Source organism: Sceloporus undulatus, chromosome 2 (genome assembly GCF_019175285.1).
Source record: "Sceloporus undulatus isolate JIND9_A2432 ecotype Alabama chromosome 2, SceUnd_v1.1, whole genome shotgun sequence".
Taxonomy (NCBI): domain Eukaryota; kingdom Metazoa; phylum Chordata; class Lepidosauria; order Squamata; family Phrynosomatidae; genus Sceloporus; species Sceloporus undulatus.
Window position 1 is genome coordinate 291,789,369 of NC_056523.1, and position 22,109 is coordinate 291,811,477.

The 22,109-nt window shown below is 41.0% G+C and overlaps 1 protein-coding gene across 4 annotated transcripts in view; it reads right to left on the reverse strand.

Moving 5' to 3' along the window:
- Window positions 1-22,109, reverse strand: part of AP3B1 (adaptor related protein complex 3 subunit beta 1) — a 217,981-nt gene that overhangs the window by 86,905 nt on the left and 108,967 nt on the right. For all 4 annotated transcript variants that reach the window (XM_042448309.1, XM_042448311.1, XM_042448310.1 and 1 more), the window contains exons 16-20: window positions 17,355-17,541; window positions 16,243-16,373; window positions 14,961-15,099; window positions 13,086-13,236; window positions 9,379-9,526 (exon numbers count right to left, since the gene is read on the reverse strand). In XM_042448309.1, the coding sequence (XP_042304243.1) occupies window positions 9,379-9,526; window positions 13,086-13,236; window positions 14,961-15,099; window positions 16,243-16,373; window positions 17,355-17,541 (756 nt within the window). The remainder of the gene's footprint in view (window positions 1-9,378; window positions 9,527-13,085; window positions 13,237-14,960; window positions 15,100-16,242; window positions 16,374-17,354; window positions 17,542-22,109) is intronic.

The window sequence follows — 22,109 nt, forward strand, 5'->3', positions numbered from 1 at the left end:
TTATTATTATTATTATTATTATTATTATTATTATTATTATTATTATTATTATATTCAACTGTAAGTCCAAAAAAATTATGTCCAAAAATTGAGCCCGAAATCCTGGATTGACTAATGTATGGGTCATTATGGCAATGCAGTGGGCCCTTGTTTTATGCAGGGATCTGTTCTGGACCCCCCCTTCCGCGTAAAGCAAAATGTATGTGTGCTCGAGCCCCATTATAGTCAATGGGGCTCACGCTCACCCTGCAGACGCGCGTGCCATTCACGAGCCACATTGGATATAATGGGCCTCGTGCTTCCCGTGCGGCCATGCACGTGCACTCTCCCAATTTCCAGGCAGCTTCAGCGTAAGCTGAAAGCCGCCTATAACGAGCCCCTGTATGGCACGGGCTCACTGTATTGCTTAGAAAAGTCCTGAAAGAAGCACTGCCCGATGCCCCACTCTTTGTGACTCATGCCTTCAGCTGCCCAGACAGGAGTGTGTGTGTGAGTGTTTGTGAAAAGGAATGTTGGTATTTACCTGTGATATGTTTATTTCCAATAGACATTGTCCTAACAACCTAAAGTTTGGATAACTCCTCCCATTTCCTCCTATAGGCAGGAAAAACAAAGCAGATAACCTGGCGCCCTATAGCAGTGATGGTGAACCTTTTAGAGGCCGAGTGCCCAAACTGCAACCCAAAACCCAATTACTTATTGCAAAGTGCCCTGTCCCTCTGGTTTTCTAGCAACAAACTCTGGCAAACTCTGTGCTGGGGAGACGGCACATGTGCCCACAGAGAGGGCTCTGAGTGCCACCTCTGGCACACGTGCCATAGGTTCCCCATCACTGCCCTATAGGGAGGAACTATCCCCCTTGGAAGCCAGTCATTAGCCAGCGAAAGAGAAAGAATGGCAATAGTCATCAGTATTAAACAACCATCATAGACCAAAACAACCACTAAGTGATCTATCCACTAGAAGCCAGAACACATATCTTTATGCAGGATAACAAAGGACATCCATCAGGTAGAGCCAGATCCCATAGTCAGCACCCAAGGGTAGGTAGGACCCTGTCTGCTGGAAATGAACATAACACGGGTAAGTACAGAATGCCTGTGCCATACGCAGGCGTGATACGCGGCTTTAACCTTACATGGAAGATTAAGCCACCAGGGATTGAATGGTGTCCATGCCCATAGGGCGCACATTGCGCCGAATGCAGGAATGCTCCCCCATTCAAACTAATGGAATTTGAGCATGTTCCCCCATACACCGGGGGGGGGGGTCTGGAACAGATTCCCCACATATGGGGAGGGCCCACTGTACCAATGTTCCTGAAGTTTAGGATCTACCAAAGCCACCTCTAGGATAGGGAGGGAGAGGCTGATAAGGCAACAGAAGCATCTGGCACCACTCACTGTAGGGCTCTTGTAACAAAGGCCACCTCTGCGGACTGAACCATGTCTAGCTTCTAAAGTCTTAAAAAAGAAAGATGGAGGGAGACCTTCAAGTGTCTGGCTTAAAAGGTGCTAATGGCCAAGATGGTGAGGTAGCTGCACTCTTGATGGAATTTATCACCCCTCAGGAAGGGTCCAGCCTAGAACCTGTCAACACTCGAAACATATGATCCATCTAGTCAGAGAAGATGGCCAACTTAGCCCCAGGTCTTGTGGTGAGAAGAGACAAGCAAGACCCCAAGGTATTAAAGGTGGCTGAATCTTATTTCTAGTGCTCTGAGCATATCAAGAATGTGGCAGATGTTTGTAGCCCGTCGGTTGAGGAAAAAATCTAAAAGCAAAGTGACATGCCTTACAAGGCACACCAAGTTGACCCCTGGGACAAAGGAAGGATGCCAACAAAGCACCACTGAGTCTGGTCTGGAGAAGCAAAGTTGTTGAATAGTGACAGTTTGCCATGCTGACAGAAAAGGAGGCACTCAAAGACAGGCCTTTAGCGAGGCCTCCTAGAGAAGCTCCAATGCTCAAGGGTCAGGACCTTGAGGATTGTGCGAAGATCACCAGAGGGAATGGCATCTGGTCAGTGGAGCCTGAAGGAAAAAACGCCCTTAAGTGAGCCATTGGTGTAAGGGGTGGGTAGTGAACCTGTATGCCCTCCTATGAGGCTGAAAGGATGATGTAGATAACAACTGATGGTGGACTGTATAGAGTCACAACCCATGCTTGAAATCATTGGAGGACCCAGATGAGGCTGGAGATCAAAAAATTGAGACAGACTAATGGCTTGAGCCTATAACCTCATCGGACAACCTGAAGATGTATATGTAGGTAAGACTGTTAGAAGGACTTGTAGAAACCAAGGTAGAATCCACCACCTCTGGGGAGTATCAGCAGTGCCCTAACATCTGTCGTAATCTCAATGAGCGATGCTGAAGCCACTCTGGCTGAAGAATCTGGCCCTGAACTACAAGGTCCTGACAAGGTAGCAGAAGCCGAGGATGCCAGCGCCCCTAGAATTACCTTCAATAAGCCAAACAGGATCAAGGCTCCCAGCCTGGCAAGGAGAGGAGCCGGTGGAAACGTAAACTGGGAAGCCGGCCATGGGGGATTAGAACCCTCCTGACTGACCACAGATCAGATCAGTTGTCACTGTGAGACTGTAGGTCTGAAGCCATCTGACACTGAGCCATGTGGAGCTACTGGAGACACCTTCTCGTGTCAGGCTTGTGTCACTGAGATTGGTTAAGGGTGGACACGGAGGCCCAGAAGATAGGGAACAGGGACCACAGGGGGGAACCATGGCTAGAGACAATTATTTAGAGATGGCCTTCTGGCCAGACAAGACAAGCCCTGTAGAAATCTAGCACGGATACTGGTCCAAAGGAGGCAGACTATCAGTTAAACCCAAAGCCCCAGAGGAGGTCTAGTGGCGAGAAAGATTGTGTCCCTGGCTGACCAAGGATCGCAGGGGATGCTGTGGAAAAGGTTATGGTCCAAACGAACTACAGGGGCACCATTACCACCTCTGAGGCCAAAAGACCCACAACAGCTGGAAGATCAGGAAGGAGGCCGGAAGTCGCCTGGGAGGGATCACAAGGAAGATGTGATGTCTCTGAGGCTGAAGCACCTCATGTATATTACGCCAATCCAGAAAAACGGATTCCACCTCAACATTAGGAGGAACTTCCTGACAGTAAGAGCTGTTAAACAGTGGAACACACTCCCTTGAAGGATGGTGGAGTCTCCTTCCTTGGAGGTCTTTAAACAGAGGCTGGATGGTCATCTGTCAGGGATGCTCCGATTGTGAGTTCCTGCATGGCAGGGGGTTGGACTGGATGGCCTTTGTGGTGTCTTCCAACTCTATGATTCTATGAAATGAAGATGACTCACCTTCTGGTCGACTAGACAGGAAGGAAATGCATAGGCCCCCCCTAAACTAGTGATTCCCCCAGAGAAACCATATGCTTGACAAGTGTATAAAGTCTGATGGTAGTCACATCATAAGGCATGAACTGGTGGAGGTCAATGTCAAAGGTAAAGTGCAGGCATTGGTGACAACCTGGGAGAGATTGGAATCACAAGGACCCAGGCAGAGAGGTGATCTCCAGACCGAGCTGATTCCAGGATGTTTGGGAGAGTCTCTCTCTGGAATCTTGTGTCATTAGCTGTGTTATCATCCTATCATTATTATCAATATCAACATGTTATTATCTTATTAACAATAACCTTAGGGTTTTCAAACGGGTGTGATTGAGCCCTAACAGCAAAGGAACGGCTCTCAAGCAGTCATAACAATCAGGCCACAAGGAGAGAGGTGCAGCCGTCCCCTAGCCTCTCGAAAGTGAAACCAGTTAATGGTCTCAAACTCTCTCTTAAGGCTGTTAGCAGGGGACAATGATTCACAGAGAGTTTTTTTTAAATATAAAAACCAAATCTTAGAGGGTGGAATGGAGGTCACCCGGAGAGGGGACACTGCCTAGATGGTGGTGACCTGACACTGAGCAGCCCCAACAAGCGGGCGAATGGTGAATCTGGGTGAGGCAAGAAGTGAGACAACCAGCTGCCCAACTCAGGACTAAATAGACTCAAGGCTATGCCCAGAGTGACAAATAGAAGGCAAGAACACATCGACCATGAGACAAGAAGTGACACTGTCTCCTATGGGAGAAGAACTTTTATGCAGTGTGTGTGTGTGTGTGTGTGTACACGTAGCTATATATCTATAAATAGCTTGACTCAAGCCCCCCCCCCAGAATGGCTTGTAGCCCAGTAAGGGGAATAATGGCCAGTTTGATTGGACTAGAGTCCAATTAATTGGACCTCTAGACCCCGATCAAGATCTGATTGTGGACCGCAACACTATGGCCTGATCGCACCAGAACTGTAAAGCATCCCGCATAACATCTGGTGTGAAGATTAGGGGCTCAGACCACATATAAGACCTCGCTTAAACCAAGTGGCCAGAAGGTGAACTCTCAAATAGGTTGTATAACACAGGAGAAAGGTCCTAGCCATCACTGAGGTGGTGGCCTAGGACATGATAGCCCCTAGACAAGGTCTTGCATGCCTCCATACAGGCCGGCAGCAATCCTCTGACTAGGTGTCATGCCCAGCCTGGAGGATGGCTTGGAGGACTCAGAGGATGAGCTAGAGCCCCTGAGACCTGAACCTGTAATGGAGGAGCGAGAGCCCCTGGGGCTTGAACCTGTAATGGAGGAGCCAGAGGCTGGCCCTAGTTCTGCTGGAGCAGAGTCTGTGGCCCCTCCAGGGGTTCAGCAGTCAAGTTTGCCTGGTGCCGAGGCTGTGGACATGGAGGAGGAACTGGGCAGTGTGCCTACCTTCAAGGAGCATCGAACAGAAAGAGAGGGCCTTCGAAGATCTCGGAGGCTTTATCAGAAGCGTGTTCGTAATCAGACACAGCTGAAGGCCGGCTCCTTGCCTTCTTAAGCACCTGGAGCATGTGTGGTTCTTTGCCAGTGGATATCTGACTCTTTTAGAGGAAAGACTCTGTCTCTGGCTCCTTTGGCTTCTTGTCTTGACTACCCAGAAACCTTGACCTTGGACTGCTTTATCGACCTGCCTATCTGTTACCCTGAACCTTGGACCGTCTGACAATTCTTTTGGTAATCCCTTTTGGTAGAACTACTGTGAATCTCCAGGACTGTGTAGCTTACACTGACTTTGCTGTGCTGGGAGGGGGTTTGTTTGTTTGAGAACTAGCTGCCTTATCAGCCCTTTGGCTGCTTTCCCGGACACTAGGCAATATCAGGGTGTCTAGCCTATCTCTGGACCAACAACAATGTTGAGGACACCAGGGTGCCCTGGGGAACCTGAGGCCTATTTATAATAAAGGCGTCTGCAAGGGGAACCAGATGGCCCAATGGCCCAAAAAGGGTAATACGAGGCTCCTTGACCGATGAGGGAACTGAAACCAGATTGATCAACTAACCCTGATCACCAGAACTGAATGGAGATGTGTATCTCCTAACAAGGAGGACACCGGTACTGACAAAAAACACATTCATTGTCTCACCCTGACAAGCCGCCAACCCCTGATCAGGTGGACGAGTGACATCGAAGCAGCTATAGCACCCAAACTTATTAGCTGGTTTAAGCTCAAGCGCTAACCAGGGCCAATCCTGTAGCTTTAGAGACAGGGTAGGATTGGGCATGGTCAGGGAGGTAAGGCCATAAGCCCTAGTTGAACCCAGTTATAAACTTCCAGTCAGGAGGGAATAAAACAGAAAGGCTGTCCTAGCCGACGTCGGCAGGTGAGAGTGTGACCTCCCCAAGGTCGCCCTGACTCTGATGAAAGACTTGTGTCTGATCAGGGATCCCATTCAGTTTAAATGACTCATTTGTATTGTAAAAACCTTGTGAGAGGTATCCTGTGAGCAGGAGGAAAGCCAGTTGTAAGGGTGAGGGAAGGGCCACAGCTGCCATGGTGTGTAGGGAGAACTCTCTGATTCTCCAAGATGGCAGCGTCCATAGTTGGTCATGCAGCCAAGATGGTGGCCCCCATAGCTCCCCATCCGGCCAAGATGGCAGCCCCCATAAATGGCCATGAGGTCAGGGTGGAGGCCTGCATAACAGTTGCCGCAACCACTGGCAAATGCCAAGCCCTCCCTGGCCAAGCCAAGGCACAGAGCATTGTCCAGCTTGATTCAGAGGGGTGCTGCTGATGCTAGCAGCAAGCAACCAAGCCCTTACTCACCCTAGCAGTCTGGCCTAGGCCATCTCAGAGTACAGAATGGGGGATGAGGCTGGAGAGGAGAAGGCCCCCTCCTCAAGAGTCACCACCCACGGGAGCTCCCCAAAAAAGGAGGGAGCTCTGGCATTTATAACCTCAGGTAAAAAATAAAGATGTCCACGGCCAACCTGCTGAAGTGAGGTTGGGAGGAGGGGGAGTCTGGTCTAACTCTCACTGGGAAGGCCTCTGTCACCCCAAGATGGTGGCCCCTGAGTAGAAAACACCCTGAAAATTGGTGAGCTTGCAGCAAGTACTCATTGTTTTCATGGGAACAACCAGCAGTGGGCTGGGGAGGGAAAGGCCCTCTTCAGTAACTCAGAAGATGAACCCCTCTCCTAGCTGAGTCCCTGAAATTATTATAAATGCTGTCTCTTGAGGCTCTGAAGTTGTGGTCCTGAGCCAGAGCTGGTGGGGGATGATGGAGATAGCCCCCCCCCCAGCCAGACTCATGGGCTCTTCCCTTAACATAAACCCCAAAGGGAGGGATAGCAGGAAGGGAAGGCAGAGGATACACCTTAGAAACTCTGAGGTAAGGGGAAAAGCTCACAAAAAGCACGCGCGCACACACACACAAAGATGAGACTAGAAGAAAAGTTCACTGGCTCAGAAAACATGTCATGCTAGGAATTTAGGCAGGAAAAAGACTGGCTTTGAAGGGGGATAGCAGCTCCCTATAGGGAACCAGTTTATCTGCTTTGTTTTTCCTGCCGATAGGAGCAAATTGGAGGATCTACCCAAACTTCAGGAAGTTATGATGGGAAAGAGGGATTCCCTTCCCAATCCAATTTTAAAGTCTTCCCCCATCAAACAAATAACCCATATAATTCCACTTCTTTCCCTCCCTAATCCAATTTTAAAGTCTTTCCCCCAATCAAATACCAGATTTAACTCCACTTCTTTCCCTTCCTAATCTGATTTTTTAAGCCTTCTCCCCCCATTAAACAAACAAGCAATTTAATTCAGGGGAGCAAGCTTGTTTTCTGATGCTCCAGAGAACAGAATCCGGAACAATGGATGCAAGATACAGGAAAAGAGATTCCACCTCAACATTAGGAAGAACTTCCTGACAGTAAGGGTTATTCGACAGTGGAACACACTCCCTCGGAGAGTGGTGGAGTCTCCTTCCTCAGAGGTCTTTAAGCAGAGGCTGGATGGCCATCTTTCTGGGGATGCTCTCATTGGGAGCTCCTGCATGGCAGGGCTGGCCCTTGTGGTCTCTTCCAACTCTATGATTCTAACTCCATTTCTTTCCCTTCTTAATCTGATTTTAAAACTTTCTCTCCCCATCTAACACCCGATTTAACTCCACTTTTCCCTTTGCAATCCAATTTTAAAAGCCTTCTCCCCCACATCAAAGAAACACCCCTTTTAACTCTACTTATTTCCCTTCCCAATCCGATTTCAAACCTCTTCTCCAGCACCTGGAAAGTGGTGTTACGTGGTCAGGAGAGTTCTGGAGAAGGGGAATGAGGGAAGGAAGCAGTGTTCCTCCCTTTACATCATTTGTTATAGCCCCCCCCCCAAGTTTTACCCTCAACTTATCCACAAATCATATCAAATTCCATGATTTTGACCCCAAAACCTTTCCTCAATTTATACATGAAGCCGACTTGTACAGAAGTATATAAGGTATCTATATGTAAATGAATATGATTATCATTTGAATCTTGCTTTAAGTCTCAAATATGGGGGAAAGGCAGGGTATAAATAAAGTGGGAAAAGCAGTATAGCACTATTGGAAATAAACCCGGTGGCCTGGACCAAGGCAGATGGACTGGAGGGAGGGCTCTGCTTCTTCCAGGCAGGCCTGGTGGAGCTCGCCTGCCTCTCTCTCCCAGATGGTGGCTGAAGGGAGGGCTGTCCTCTTCGAGGAAGGCAGTTGGAGCTCACCTGCCTCTCTCTCCCAGATGGTGGCTGAAGGGAAGGCTGGTCCTCTTTGAGGAAGGCAGTTGGAGCTCACCTGCCTCTCTCTCCCCTTCCATGAAATGTTTGAATGCTGACCAACTACAAAACCAAATGGATACCTCCAAGTTGATTTTGCAGCATTTAAAGCAATCTAGTGATAATATTTTGGAATAACTCATCACTGTTTAAACTTGGCTTCTTCACGGCTGAAGAAATTCAGGATTCAAAGGTTAGCACTCCCTCAAATGTATAACAATGTTCAGAACTGGAGAGCAATAATTCTTATACACTGAATGTATATTCTTATACCCAAGGTTTATTTCTGAATTTCATAAGAACTGCCCACTGGGGCAGATAGTGGAGTGAAGGATCATCACTGCTTTTGATGCACTGTTGAAATGTTCCAACATTTTCAGCCATATGTTAAAACGTCATATCCAAATATGCTGCTAGATTATTCCAACAAAGTTTCTTTTTAAATAGTAAATCTACAACCGATATGGATAGTACAATTACTTAACCAAGCATCTTGCACAGCCCTTTGTCTTTTCAAAATCCTAGCTCTATGATCTCCAGCTCCACATCCATGAATGTCTCAACCGGTCTTCACTCCCTCTGACTAGCAGTGTGACCATGTTACTCTCAAAATGTCAAGTGATATCTATTTTAAAATAAATTTTCACAGATCACACAGATCTGTATTTTATGTCCAAATTATGGTTGTACAAAAAAAAAAAGTAAATATAATTACTTAGAATACGAAGTTAATCTGTTAGCGATCTACTTTTACTTGAGTGCCTTGGATCTATCAAAAACCGAAACCCAAGAATGATGGGACTCTAAATGCTGAAATGTAAGCTTCCACAGAAGTTATATGAATATACAGTTCAACAGCAACATGACTACTATAGTAATGCTGGCAGAATTTTCCTAACACTGCATCAAATCCTTCTCAATGCCTTCTATAATTATATAATTTATGCAGCAGAAACTGAAACATATTCCATTAATGTATTCTACAGTGGTTAATCATTCACCCTAAACAGTCTCCTCCTTTCACTACTGCAAAGTAAGAACATATTAATTTTCATTAACTTCCAATTAATGTTTTTGCAAAGAACTTCTAATGGAAAAATAAATAATTCAGACCACAACATGTTTGCTGAGAAGCTCCATTTTCACATATCATTAAGGTAATGATTAATGATTCACATACCATTAATGTAATGTAAATGCACCAATAACTGTACATTTCAACATGTATACGAATTAGAGATATACCTTGGGAAAACTTGTTGTATGGAATGATTTTCTAGCTTCCAAATTACTTTCAGTGACATTTTCTGAGCTGGAGTCTGAAGAACTGTCCTCAACTGAGCTTGATTCTGAGCTTGACTTCACTGTATGTTCTTCTGTTCCTTCAGAGTCACTAAGCATAAAATATATGTACAAGCAATTCAACTGAAAATTATTACATCTTTAAAAAAAACTTAATAAAAATTTTGGAGATTTCATAGCCTTGTCATATACTGTTTTGAACAGCATGTTCAAATGACTCCGTTTTTTGAAAACATTTTAAATAATAATATTACAAGAAGGATGGCACGTAATTTCACTTGATTTGTAGGTTATGACCAAGCCATAGCTCATTTGTTGAAGTCTAGGTATGTTCCCTCTAGTCTCGCACACACATATCAATTTTCTCTGCCTCATTCTTGTGTACAGTAGCCATTGCTTGTATTGCCAATTTCAACTGGGTCTCCCCACTTCGACGTATATAAGACATTATTTAACCTTACTGAATAAACAAATGAAAAATGACAGTAAACTTGTCTTCTCTAGTTCACTGTCTTTTCTGTTGTCCTAAGTATGGAAGGTAACAGTCAGATGAGAGTCTCTTTCTTCCTCAGAGGCTCTCCATCTCATTTGGAATCCCACAATTCCAAATTATGTGGAAAATCTACATGTACAATGGAAGCTCTCTTCTTCAGATAGTCACCCTTCATGTGGAAATGGTGATAAGACATGGATAAAACAGGGACAGGACTAGCACACTCCCTTACTGCATGTCTTTATTCAAAATGGTTAAATAATGCCAGAAATACAGCTAAAAGTAATCACAATTTGCCTGATTCAAACAACCCCAGAATCCATTTCTGTAATTAGAATTTGGGGTTCAGACCAGTGCATGCAACAGAAGGAGGCTGAAGTCTTCTGACAGCACATTTATAATGGCTAAATCTCAATTTGGCCATATTATCTGAACCAGAGCCTACAAGCATGTACAATATACTATCAACAAATATGGCTTTTTCCAGCTCAATCAACATTGCACAGATCCCACACACTAAATAAACACCAGCTTCGTTCCAGCTTGGGGACATGGTGTTTAGAGACTGCATGTCTCCAACATGCCCAGAAGCCGCCAGGCTGTCCAGATATGGGCTGGCTTTCGGGTGCTCTGGTGGCACGCCACAGGAACACCGCAAAGCCAGGGCAAAGGCAGGAAAAGCTGGCTTTTTGTCAGCTCAAAAAGGAGCTGTAATTTGCTGCTTCTTTTTGGGCCAGCAAAAAGGCAGATTGGGGCCACCGTCCCAATCCGGCTTTCTCAGGGCCAGCTTCAAGTCACCCCATTCGGGTGGTCTGTTTCACCCCTTGGTTTAGATATGAATAAGAACTCCATTCATTTTAATTACAGAACTTAGGTTGTACTTCAAAAAAGGCAAGACAGGAACTACACTACACTTACAACTGAAGAGAAACTCACGTAAACATATAGCTACTAATAACAGGCTAGCATCCAATTGGGCAGTTCCACTGATTAATGACTTCAACAGAGATGGCTTAATGACCCTTTGTGTGCCAAACCCTACCCTGACTCTGAGTGGTTTCCCATTTGCATTTGCTGAGCAGAACATGCCACAAACCATCCTGGGCATAAAATACTGTTTGAAAACACTGAAATTCTGGACCATGCCAACCACTACCATGTCAGGATGCACAGAGAAGCTATTGAAATCCAGAAACATCTGGATAATTTCAACCAGAAAGAAGAAACCCTTAAAGTGAACAAAATTTGGATACCAGTCCTGAGGAATAGCAAAATAAGGACTCAGCAAATGCAAATGGGAAACCATTCAGAGTCAGGGGCTTTTCCAGCAGATAATGATCACCAATTAACAGACATTAATCCTCTTTTGCATTAGCCTCCCAGCCTGAGGCCTGCCATCAGCACAGAACAATACACATGCAAATCACTCTTGCATTCCCAGGCTCACACAGTACATATGCATCCACTTTTTCCAGGCAAGCATTCTCTGAAGATGCCAGCCACAGATGCTGGTGAAACATCAGGAAGAAACTATTCTAGAACATGGCCACATAGCCTGAAAAACCCACAAAAAAGTATGGATGCCGGCCATGAAAGCCTTCAACCTACTCTAGAGAGTTAGGCAATCCTTCAGTGCAGTCTTTCTGGGGAACACAATGTTTCAGAGGGAAAGGGAAGAAAGTTCTACTGCTCTAGCAGTGAAGTGCTAATGTAAGATTGGTTAAAATCTAGCCTATGGGTCACAGCAACCCCCATTCCCTCTCAACTCACTTTATTTTTTAACTGAAAAGGGCACTTTCCCACTATGGGATGCCTGGGGGCAATTATCCTATGCTCCCCAACAAAGAATTATTTCATAAGAAAAACAGACGTCATTTTTATGAGAGGGGATTGTTGTATTTTAAACTTCATTCTTATGTTTTCAAAGGATTTTATATTTTTTAAAAATTAAGGACATTATAATATGCCAACTGTTTTTAACATCTCCCTCATATTTTATTTCCACTCTCCCAACACTTCCATTTGTTTTAAAAAGCTGTAATGGTTCCAGAAATTATTCAGAGTGAAAAATTTTTTTAAAATAAAACTGAACTATTTTCACTATAAATAGTGAATTATTTGAAAATAATATTTTTTTTCAGGGAAAACATACTTCTATAATCTGTTCTGATAAATAATTTGTTTATCTTATTGCTTAAGATTTAAGTGTTAATCCAATGATTTTTGTTTTTAAAAAATTGCTGATACATAGTTTTTTAACTTTGCAATGATGAAAAGCTGATTTTAATTTAACCTACAGATTTCATTTGTTCTGAACAGGAAAAACAATATAAATCACTTTTAAAATCATTAAATCCTGACTTAAATTAATAAAGTCATAATTAGGGCATTATGCTGTGTTTGTTATGGAAGTGGCAGGGCGAGCTGCTTTAATTACTGTCTGTAATAAAAGGAGCAGAGTGCGTACTGCACCCCAATCAGTGCTGTCAGCCACGACTGAGCTGAGCTGCAAACTCATCAAGTCAGCTGGCAGCAGGCAACAGAGCAAAAGGGTGATCATGTCTGCAGAGGCCACTTGCTGACAGAAGTATAAGAAACAGATTCAGACAATCCAAGATATTAGCCTCAATTACTTAAAGTTTTGATGATATTTTAATACATGTTCACTCTGTTGGTAATAAGGCAATCTTTGAAAACCCTAGCACTTAAGCAGCTTCTGACCATCTCCCTTCACAGCCCTTGCCTCCAATATATGGATCATAATCCTTTTACTGTAACATTATTTAGGGAAAAATCAATTGCCTTCATTACATAATGGCAGGATATGGAAGAATTTAATTTTATCCCTCAGCAAAATTGCTGTATAAGGGTAATTAACTATTTCATAAAGAGGTATAACTGTTCAGTCTCCCAAGGTCATGCTAATATCCTCTGCTGAACACCTAAATATTCAACTCAAGTTAAATAAAAAATAAACGGAAGAGTTGCCCAATTTACAAGCAATACCTGCAGTCTGACAGAAGTGGATATCTTCTTTCTGGAGTGAATTTCATTATGAAGAACACAGTTGAATGCATTTGTTGCACAGGATTGGTTACATCAATATTCTGACGCGTTGCCTGTCATAATCAACGTACATACCTATATGCATACATACCCCTTTAAAATCGTAGCTTCTCTATGTGGGACTATTGTTTTGGCCTTTGATTTCCTACTGCTCTCATCTTCAGTAGAAGAAGTGTCACTACTTTCCGTACTGCTGTCTCCTTGACCTTCCTTTTTTCCTTCTTCACTATCACATTCACTCTCTAGAATAAGAAAGTATTATGTCTGTACAGAATCTGAAAATACATATATTTGTGTGTGTGTGTATCTGTAATATAGCATCATTTTTAATATTTAAGTACTTTATACATTCATGAACACAATATATTAATGACACTTCAATCAGGAAAGTTATTTACTTTCTAATTGGCTGGAAAATGTTTCTAATATTTAAGTTGAAGGTACACTTTCCCAGTTTCAGTCCATTGCTTTGGCTTGCAACCTTTAATAATCTTTAGCAGCTTCTTCTTGTGCTCCTAGAATAGAAGAAGACCAGCCAGATGGGAAAGATGTCCTTTTTTATATCTATGCATTTCTGTATTTATACGCTGCATTTGAGTGATTCATTAGATCTGAATGTTTGATCTAAGGGGCCAGATAATTAAAACATAAAAAGATCAGTCAACTCAAACAGTAACACATTCTGATAGTCTTCTAACATATTTTTATTAGGATTTTCAATTTCAGAATTTTTGAAGGTTTTATTTTTGAAGAGGGAAGATCAAATATATTAGTGTTACCTAATATATTTACATGAACCAAATTTCAGACAATGCAAGACTTACATACAACCAGAATTTATTATTTTTATTCTTAATAACATTTCTTTATCAATGACAAATTTTCAGGTCCATATCCCGTCCTTCCTGTATCTCTGAATAATAATTTTCTATGAATGTACAGTGTGCCCGCGTTATACACGGCTGCGCTATACGCGGACTTGGGCATATGCACTGAAGATGCAGGGAGCGCATGGGGTGCAAGGGGCATGTGCACGCTGCCGCACTGCTACACCGCTGCGCTCATGAGTCCCATTCATTTGAATGGGGCTCAAGCATAGGCGAAATTCGCTTTATGCAGGGGGGGGGAATCCCCCACATAAGGCGAGACTCAACTATATATGTGAATAATATTTTCTTTGTGAATTTTAAATGATTCATGATAATGGCTGGATGATCAGATATCATGAGGATGGCCAAACCACTCTTGGCTTTATGGCTGTATATGAATTTACTGCAAAAAATAACTTCACTAAAAAATCAGGTATACTACCTGGATGGCTCGTGTACCACCTGAAGGTGCTGCAGGGGGACCAGTCATAAAACTGAAACTGGCTCATTGCCTCCACAGCCACAGACCCACCAACCAACCATAGAACAATTAAGAGCTATTGTGGAATATCAAGACTTAGTGGTGACAAAGGTTAAAATGAAACTCACTGGGCCACCTTAGGTCAGTCACAATTCCTCAGCCCAATGTACCTTATAGGATTGCTCTAAGGTTTGATGCACCAAGATGTTTGCAGAAAACCTGAATGACCTTTACAGTCTTTAATAACCATCCTCCTTATTCTATGATCATGAATACACAAAATAGGTATGAGCACTGAAAGTGTATCTAAACGTAGTGGTCTTTATACATATATAAGATCATAAGCATCTAAGGGAAAATTGGACTAACTTCTGAAAAAATGAGTTTACGGTTCTATAGTAAGACAGAATATTAAATGTAGTTTTCTATTATTAAAAATATAAGAATGTTCATATTGTAAAATGTTATACATTAATTGATTACAGTATAACTGCTATTACATAAAAGCTATAGCCATTCAGTAGCCATAAATAGCTTAAGGACTGGAACATATCAGAGGGACCACAAAATCAGTATTCACATTTCATGACCGTGATTCCTCTGTATGAAAACATACCACTGTCACTACTGCTAGAAGTATCATCACTTTCCTTGTCTTCATCCTCCTCCTCCTCCTCTTCCTCTGACTCAGAGTAGAACCTTTCATTGGGTTTCTCTTTCTTTGTCTTCCCTAACATTGAAGGCCATTCTTTTGCCTGTTCATAAAATTTGATGTTGAAATGGTTAAAACTATGATAGGTAACACCTCTCTTGTTTGACCTGACACACAGGAACATACACAATAATACAGAAGGAAACAGAAATCTAGACCATAAAATAATGGGAGTTGTAGTTGTGTTCCAACATTCACAGAGTAATACAAAACCAAGCAGAAATCTACAACATCAAATACGGGGACCTGCAGTTATGTTCCAATACTAATGTTGTTATGAAATGTTACATCTCATTTTTAATGAAAATTATCAGAGTAGCTTACAAAAGAAAACAAAGAACACAATCTTTTTTTCTCAACATTGTGAACACTTCCATCCTTACTTGATCAAAGTAAGTTGTGAAAATGGAGGAAGTTAGCTAAATAAATCATTGTTTAAAAATACTTCCTTGAGAGATGTTGCTTTATATTGCTCCAGGGCACAGGTCTATCTAGCACAAGACTGTTGACACTGTCTGACAGCAGCTTTGTAGCATTTCAAGCGGCCCTGCATCTCGCTATCTGGGATCTCATGCATGGGAAGAACACACTCAACCAATAAAATATGGCTCTTTTTACTGTTTCTTAACCCTATAAACTCACAAAATATTTTGATTAAACTGGGGAAGGTTGAATTAATAGCTGTAACTGAAACACCAGCAACCTAGTTGGAATTAAGGTGACAGAATAAAAATGCATACACTGCTCCCTTGGGTTACGAAATTAATTCGTTCCGCGGCCGCTTTCGTAACCCGAAAAGCCTTCGTAAGCCGAAATGCCATAGGCCCTAATGGGGAAAAGCCGCGTTTCGTGCGAAAAAGCGCCGAAAAGCACCAAAAAATTTTTTCGTAACCCGAAAATACATTCGTAACCCGGAACAATTATTTCCAATGGGATTTTTTCGTATCCCGGAAATTTCGTAACCTGGGTATTTCGTATCCCGAGGTACCACTGTATTGGAAAATGTACTGAACATCAGCAAGTGCATATGGAAAGTTTCAAAGTGGTCACCTATAGAAGAAAAACTTCATTTTGTGACATGTTTATTTCAATTCATTTGAAATCTCTATTGTTAGAAATAATTTACCCACACAGATACACAAGCCTTGCTCCCAAAATAATAAATTATTTTGAACAGTTAACATACCGACTCAATTATCTCTACATTTCTCACTGAGGGGTCAGGTGCAATCTCTGGCCAATTAGACAACTCCAGATAGCCATTGGCTTTCATGTTCAGAGTATGGGACAACGTACCAAGCTGGAAGTACTCTCTGTCTATGGTGAGGAGGTGAAAAATATAGACATGAACGCTATGTGGCAAAGAGCAATCTTAATCAGGACTAAAGGTAATTGGCATTACATTACCTGAAATGCCATGGAATAAACATAAACTAGAAAATTCTTCATAGGTCAAAAAACTGATTCCAGTCCATAGATTACAATAATCTCCCCATAATGGTCAATAAAAAAGCTAATCAGTCAGTGTGTTTAGAGGTGTTGCTCTGAAATGTAGCTTCTCTAAAAATTACTTTACTGTGAATATTAAGAATGACAGCAGAGTTAAATAATCCATATACATGTCTTGGAACAAACACATCCAGAATTTTAATAGTTTTTCCTTCAGAAGAAGGGATGCTTTCAGAGTTTAAAGCAGGATTAAAACACCATAGTATGAAAAATATTCAGAAAGCTATAATTAATATAATACAGTCATAAATCAGGGTTACAGCACTTTTTTAAAACTAGGTGGACAGCAACAGATATAGTGTACATACTGCTGCCTTTCATCTGAAACTGATTAGGAGGAAAATAATAACCATTCCAGTATCTCAAAACAAACTAAATCTGGAGGGGACCTTTAATGTTTCCCCTCCACATTAATAATGAAATCATGAAAAGTCACTCTTGGAAGTCTTATGACTAGTTCAAAATCCTTCTATACAGACTATGCTTAGTAATGATTATGGATTTACATTAATTAAATAAAACTATAATGTATACATACGAAGTGAACTTTTTACATCACTGTGGTTTACCAGGTTTGTAACTAAATGGTAAGTCTAGGAAGAAATGTGCAATACTGACAACTACCTCTTTAAAAAACTACTAGCTTTTCCTTAAAATCTAAATCCATATTGCTCATATGTGTACTTTTAAGCTGGCCATTTAGCAACCCGATTTTTGGTAACATAAATATATAGATAACAGATATGTGTATCCTCAGTTAAGACTAGGAAGAAAAATTAACTGACATACCTTTAAAAGGAGACTCAAGCAGTGGGGCAGGCTTCTGTGCCAGAAATATTTTTTTGGCATACTTGCTTAAAGCTCCACTTTTCTCGTTTGGAACAATGAGCTGCCTAATAAATCTTGTACGGTCTCTGATGTCGTAGCTTTGATCATACTTGCCGAGATTTAATATGTACTGGGTAAGCAATTTTGTCTGTGAAAAAGACAAGAGGAGAATACAAGTTATTTATGATTATTGATAACTCTGGATAAACATATTTAAAGAGGTAATAAAAATGAATGGTTATGTCAAACAAATGTTGTTCCATAGGGAATATGCATTTCTAAAGCCGTAAATGGATACCGAAGCCAAAGCACATGTCCTCTTCTATACTGGGGAGGTGAATGCTGAGTACTGAGAAGCAGCCATGTGCTAGATTATTAAACTGCTGAAGTGGAAAGAAAGGCATCATTAAAAAAATAATCATATATGGCAAACCCGCTGAAGGGCCTACGTGAGAATAATGAATGTGGAAATACAACTAAAAACATGGCACTCAAAACTTAATCGGAAAAATATGCAGGACATCAAAACATCAGAGGATATTAGGAGGCTGGCAAACTGCTCCTGCTGAGGTGTGTTTTATGAAGAGATACTGTCCCTGGCATAAGCAGTGTCTGCACTCTGACTGCACTCAGTTACTTTACTCTGAATTATGACCCATTAAAGCAGACACATGAATCACTGAACTGGATTACTGCAAATTATTTGCAGTGCATTTAGCTGTTACTTTTTCATAAAAGCAAGCTGCTGATGCCCTCTAAAAACCAGGATAAAAGACTTCTTCCATTTTTCTCCTTAGAGCTTAAAGCTTCTGGTAATATTGGTCATTTATTTATATATGTAAGAGCAAGTTATATTACCACTACTTTTTAAAGCATAACTACAATCTCTAATTTAATGTGTAGGAATATTAATTATTAAAATTCTTCAATGCATGTTACATTTAATTTTTGCAAAGGAAAACATTGGAAATATACAAATAGTCTGCTGAATGCATCTTACACTCTGCTCAAAATGTATCTCTAGAAAATGAAACCAATACAAAGGTCAAAACACTGCATTATTTAAAAGAACAATGTTCAAATAATTGTATTTCTCAATTACATGTTTCATAAAATACTTTAAATGCAGTCTGAGCTGAATAACCATACCAAGACACATCCTTTCAGGGCACAGAATTAAACTCTAATATTAAGCATAATATTTCTTAACATGATTTTTACTTAAATCTATCTGTATGAATTCTGCTATAAAACATAAGTCTATTCCTTCTGTAACTCCGTAATTATCCCTAAAGAAATGTGAAGTACTATCCAATGTGGATATCAGTCTGTCTCTGAAGCTATCTGATTGTCATGGAAACACATTTAGTTCAGGGGCAGGAATCAAACAGCCCTCCAGATGTAGTTGCAGTGCAACTCCCAGCACACCTTATCCTTCACAAGGTGGTTGCTCAGGCTTTGAGGAATTACAACTGGATTTAGGTCATGGCTTATAATGACTGGCACTTAAATATTTCAGTCAATGGAGAGGTGGTGAATCTGGCCAAAAATGCAGATACTCAAAAATTTGAAAAGCATTCTCATTTTACTGAACTACTCCTCTTCCACTCCCAGTAACCAAATGTAGCTGATCTATACCTAGCTGCTGACTGCAAATAAATTATTTATATAAAACCTAGTGTTGATTTATATTTTCAGTCTGCTTGCAAGCTCTCCCATCAGGTTTGCCTCCACAACTGAGAAGTACTATACTTCAGTTTCTGTCATTTAAGTTCTTTATCTTAGTGAAAAGTGGCTTACCTTAAGAAACTTAGCATTTCTATCACCATTCACTAAGCATCATGGAAATCATTACAATTTGTTCTGTAGTTTTATTTAAAAATGGTACATTTCCAAGCCTGAACGAAACAAGAACTGCTCACTTTTAGAAGTTCATAGCCTTCTGAATTTGGGTCTGATTACCAATGGGCCACTATTGGGAGCACCACCACCCCGTCCCACTGGCAAAATTATTTTCTCCTCTCCATACTGTATTCTGAATACAGTCTTACAAAGCTGGATTAGATCTTGTGACTGGTCCAAGGTCACCCTGTGAACTCCATTTCTGAGCACTAAGTCGACTAAGGTTTTCCCAGTAGAACATTTCCGCCATACCACACTGATTATCCTATCATAAAATTATGATTCAGAATTTTCTGAAGACACCAATTAACTATAAATTATTTTAAAAGTTTGTATTTTACTACATGGGGATAACAATTTTTAAACAATTTTATTAGTTTCGCTCATATGAAATTCTACCCTAAAAAAGTAGGAAGACAGTAATTTCTCTCACACAGTAAGCAAAAATACAGGAAGAGGATATGTAGAGAGATCTTGTAACGCCTTTGAGACTAACTGAAAGAAATAAGTTGGCAGCATGAATTTTTGTAGATTTAAGTCTACTTCCTTAGATACAGCTGAGGAAGTAGACTTAAGTCTACAAAAACTCATGATGCCAACTTATTTATTTCAGCTAGTCTCAGAAGTGCTACAAGGCCTCTCAACATATTGATTCTACAGACTAACATGGCTACATCTTTGGATTCAGGAAGAGAGAGAAAGAGAGAATGTCAAACATCTAAGCAAAATAAATGCACTCCAGTCATTTTAACAAGGAAGTAGGTGCTACTGAGCAGGAGCAATTATGGTGGGTGACACTGCTGGAGGATCTTTTCGAGGCTACATACTGACACCACGGACTAACTGCATGGAAGGAGACAAAGGTGAACCTCCTTGCAATAACCTTTCACCAAAACAAACAAACAAACAAAAACCCCAGAATGAGACAGAACAAGAGACAGGAAAAGGACACAAACAGAGAGCTAAAAGGGCAAAACAGAAGACAAATGGAGACATAAAAGGGGCACAACAGAACCAAACAAAATGGGAAGCCACATAAGACACACATTTAAGAACAAACAGAAGGTCAGGAGCTGTGTCGTACATGTTAGAAGCATAAGGCAAGGGAAACTTGTAATAGTAAGAAAGAAAATGGAATTAATAAACATAGCAATACTACAAGCTAAAATGGACAGGAATGGGACATTTTGAGTCAGATAAATACATTGTGTTCTCGGGAAATGAAAAAGGGGAAAAATAGAGTAGCAATAATATTGAGAAAGGACATAGCAAAATCAGTCAAAGGAGATAACATAAAGTAAGATCAAATCATGTGAATAATGTTTCAGGGAAAGTCAATACACATCACCATAATACAAGTATACATGCCAACCACAGAGGCAGAGGAAGAAGAAATTGAGGACTTCTATGACAGAGTCCCAAAAGAAAATGACAGCACGAATCAAAGAATGCAGGGAGTATTCAGCTTGATTGAAGTAATAAAGCAGGAGAAGCTGATAGGGTTTTGCAATGTCAATAATTTATTCATTGCAAACACCTTCTTCATATAACTAGAGAGGAGCTTCTACACAGGCATCACTGGATGGTCAACACAAAACCCAAATAAACTACATAATAGGTAACCGAAGATGGAGAAGGTCCATTCTTGCAGCAAAAATGAGACCAGGCACAGACTGTGGCACAGATCATGAACTACTAATTTCCAGAATTAGAATAAAGCTGAAGAACACCAAAACAATCACTATGCCAAAAATATGATCTAAAAAATATCCCAATAGAATTCAAAGATAGTGTGAAAAACAGATTCACATTATTAAGCCTAGCTGACCGGAAGCCAGAAGTTCTATGGAGAGAAGTCAGGGACATAGTAAAAAAAGGAATGCAAAAACATATTATCAGTGGCCGAAAAGGAAAAGAAACAACAGATGACAGACAAAATGCTACAAGCAATTAAAGAAAGATGAGATGCAAAAGGAAAGGGAGAAAGAAACACAATCAGAACCTGATGCTACTGTCCAATGATTAGTGTATAAGGAGAAAGAAAATTATTACAACAATCAATACAGAGAAATAGAAACCAACAACAAAAAAGGAAGAACAAAAGACAACTTCCAGAAGATACAAGAATTCAAGAAATTCAAACCAGTAGAGGGTGAGATGCACTATGATCAGCAGAAGACCCTTATAACGACCATAATGGAATAATGAAAAGATGAAAAGAACACAGAGAATAGCTATATAAAAAATGTGAAAGGTTGAAAAACACATGGGAAGAAGAAACTTACAAAGATGAACCTGAAATTTTGGACAGCTAAGTGAAAGTGACATTCAAAGCAACAGGAAAGAACAAATTGCCAGGAATGGATGACATTCCACAGAGACAGAATCAGCCAAAAATGGAAGACAAAGCAGTATCCCAACGAATGGAAGCCATTAATATGTATTCCCATCCATAAAAAAGGAGACACAAAAGACTTCAGTAATTATAGAATCATCACACTAATTTCCCATGCAAGCAGTTATGTTCATGGAGGGAAGAAAGGAGGAAGGAATATTAACAACCTAAAATATACAGATGACACAATACTACTAGCAGAAACAAAGACCTGATTTACTGAAGAAAATCAAGGAGGAAAGCACCAAGATTGGATTAATGCTGAATAATAAAAACGACAACAATTACCAAATAATATCTACAAGAATTCATCCTAAACAATGAGAAAATTGAAATGTTAGAGTTCCCATATATTTGTTCAAATATTCATCAGAACGGAGACTGAAGTAAAAAAATTCAGATGCAATCTAGGACTGGGG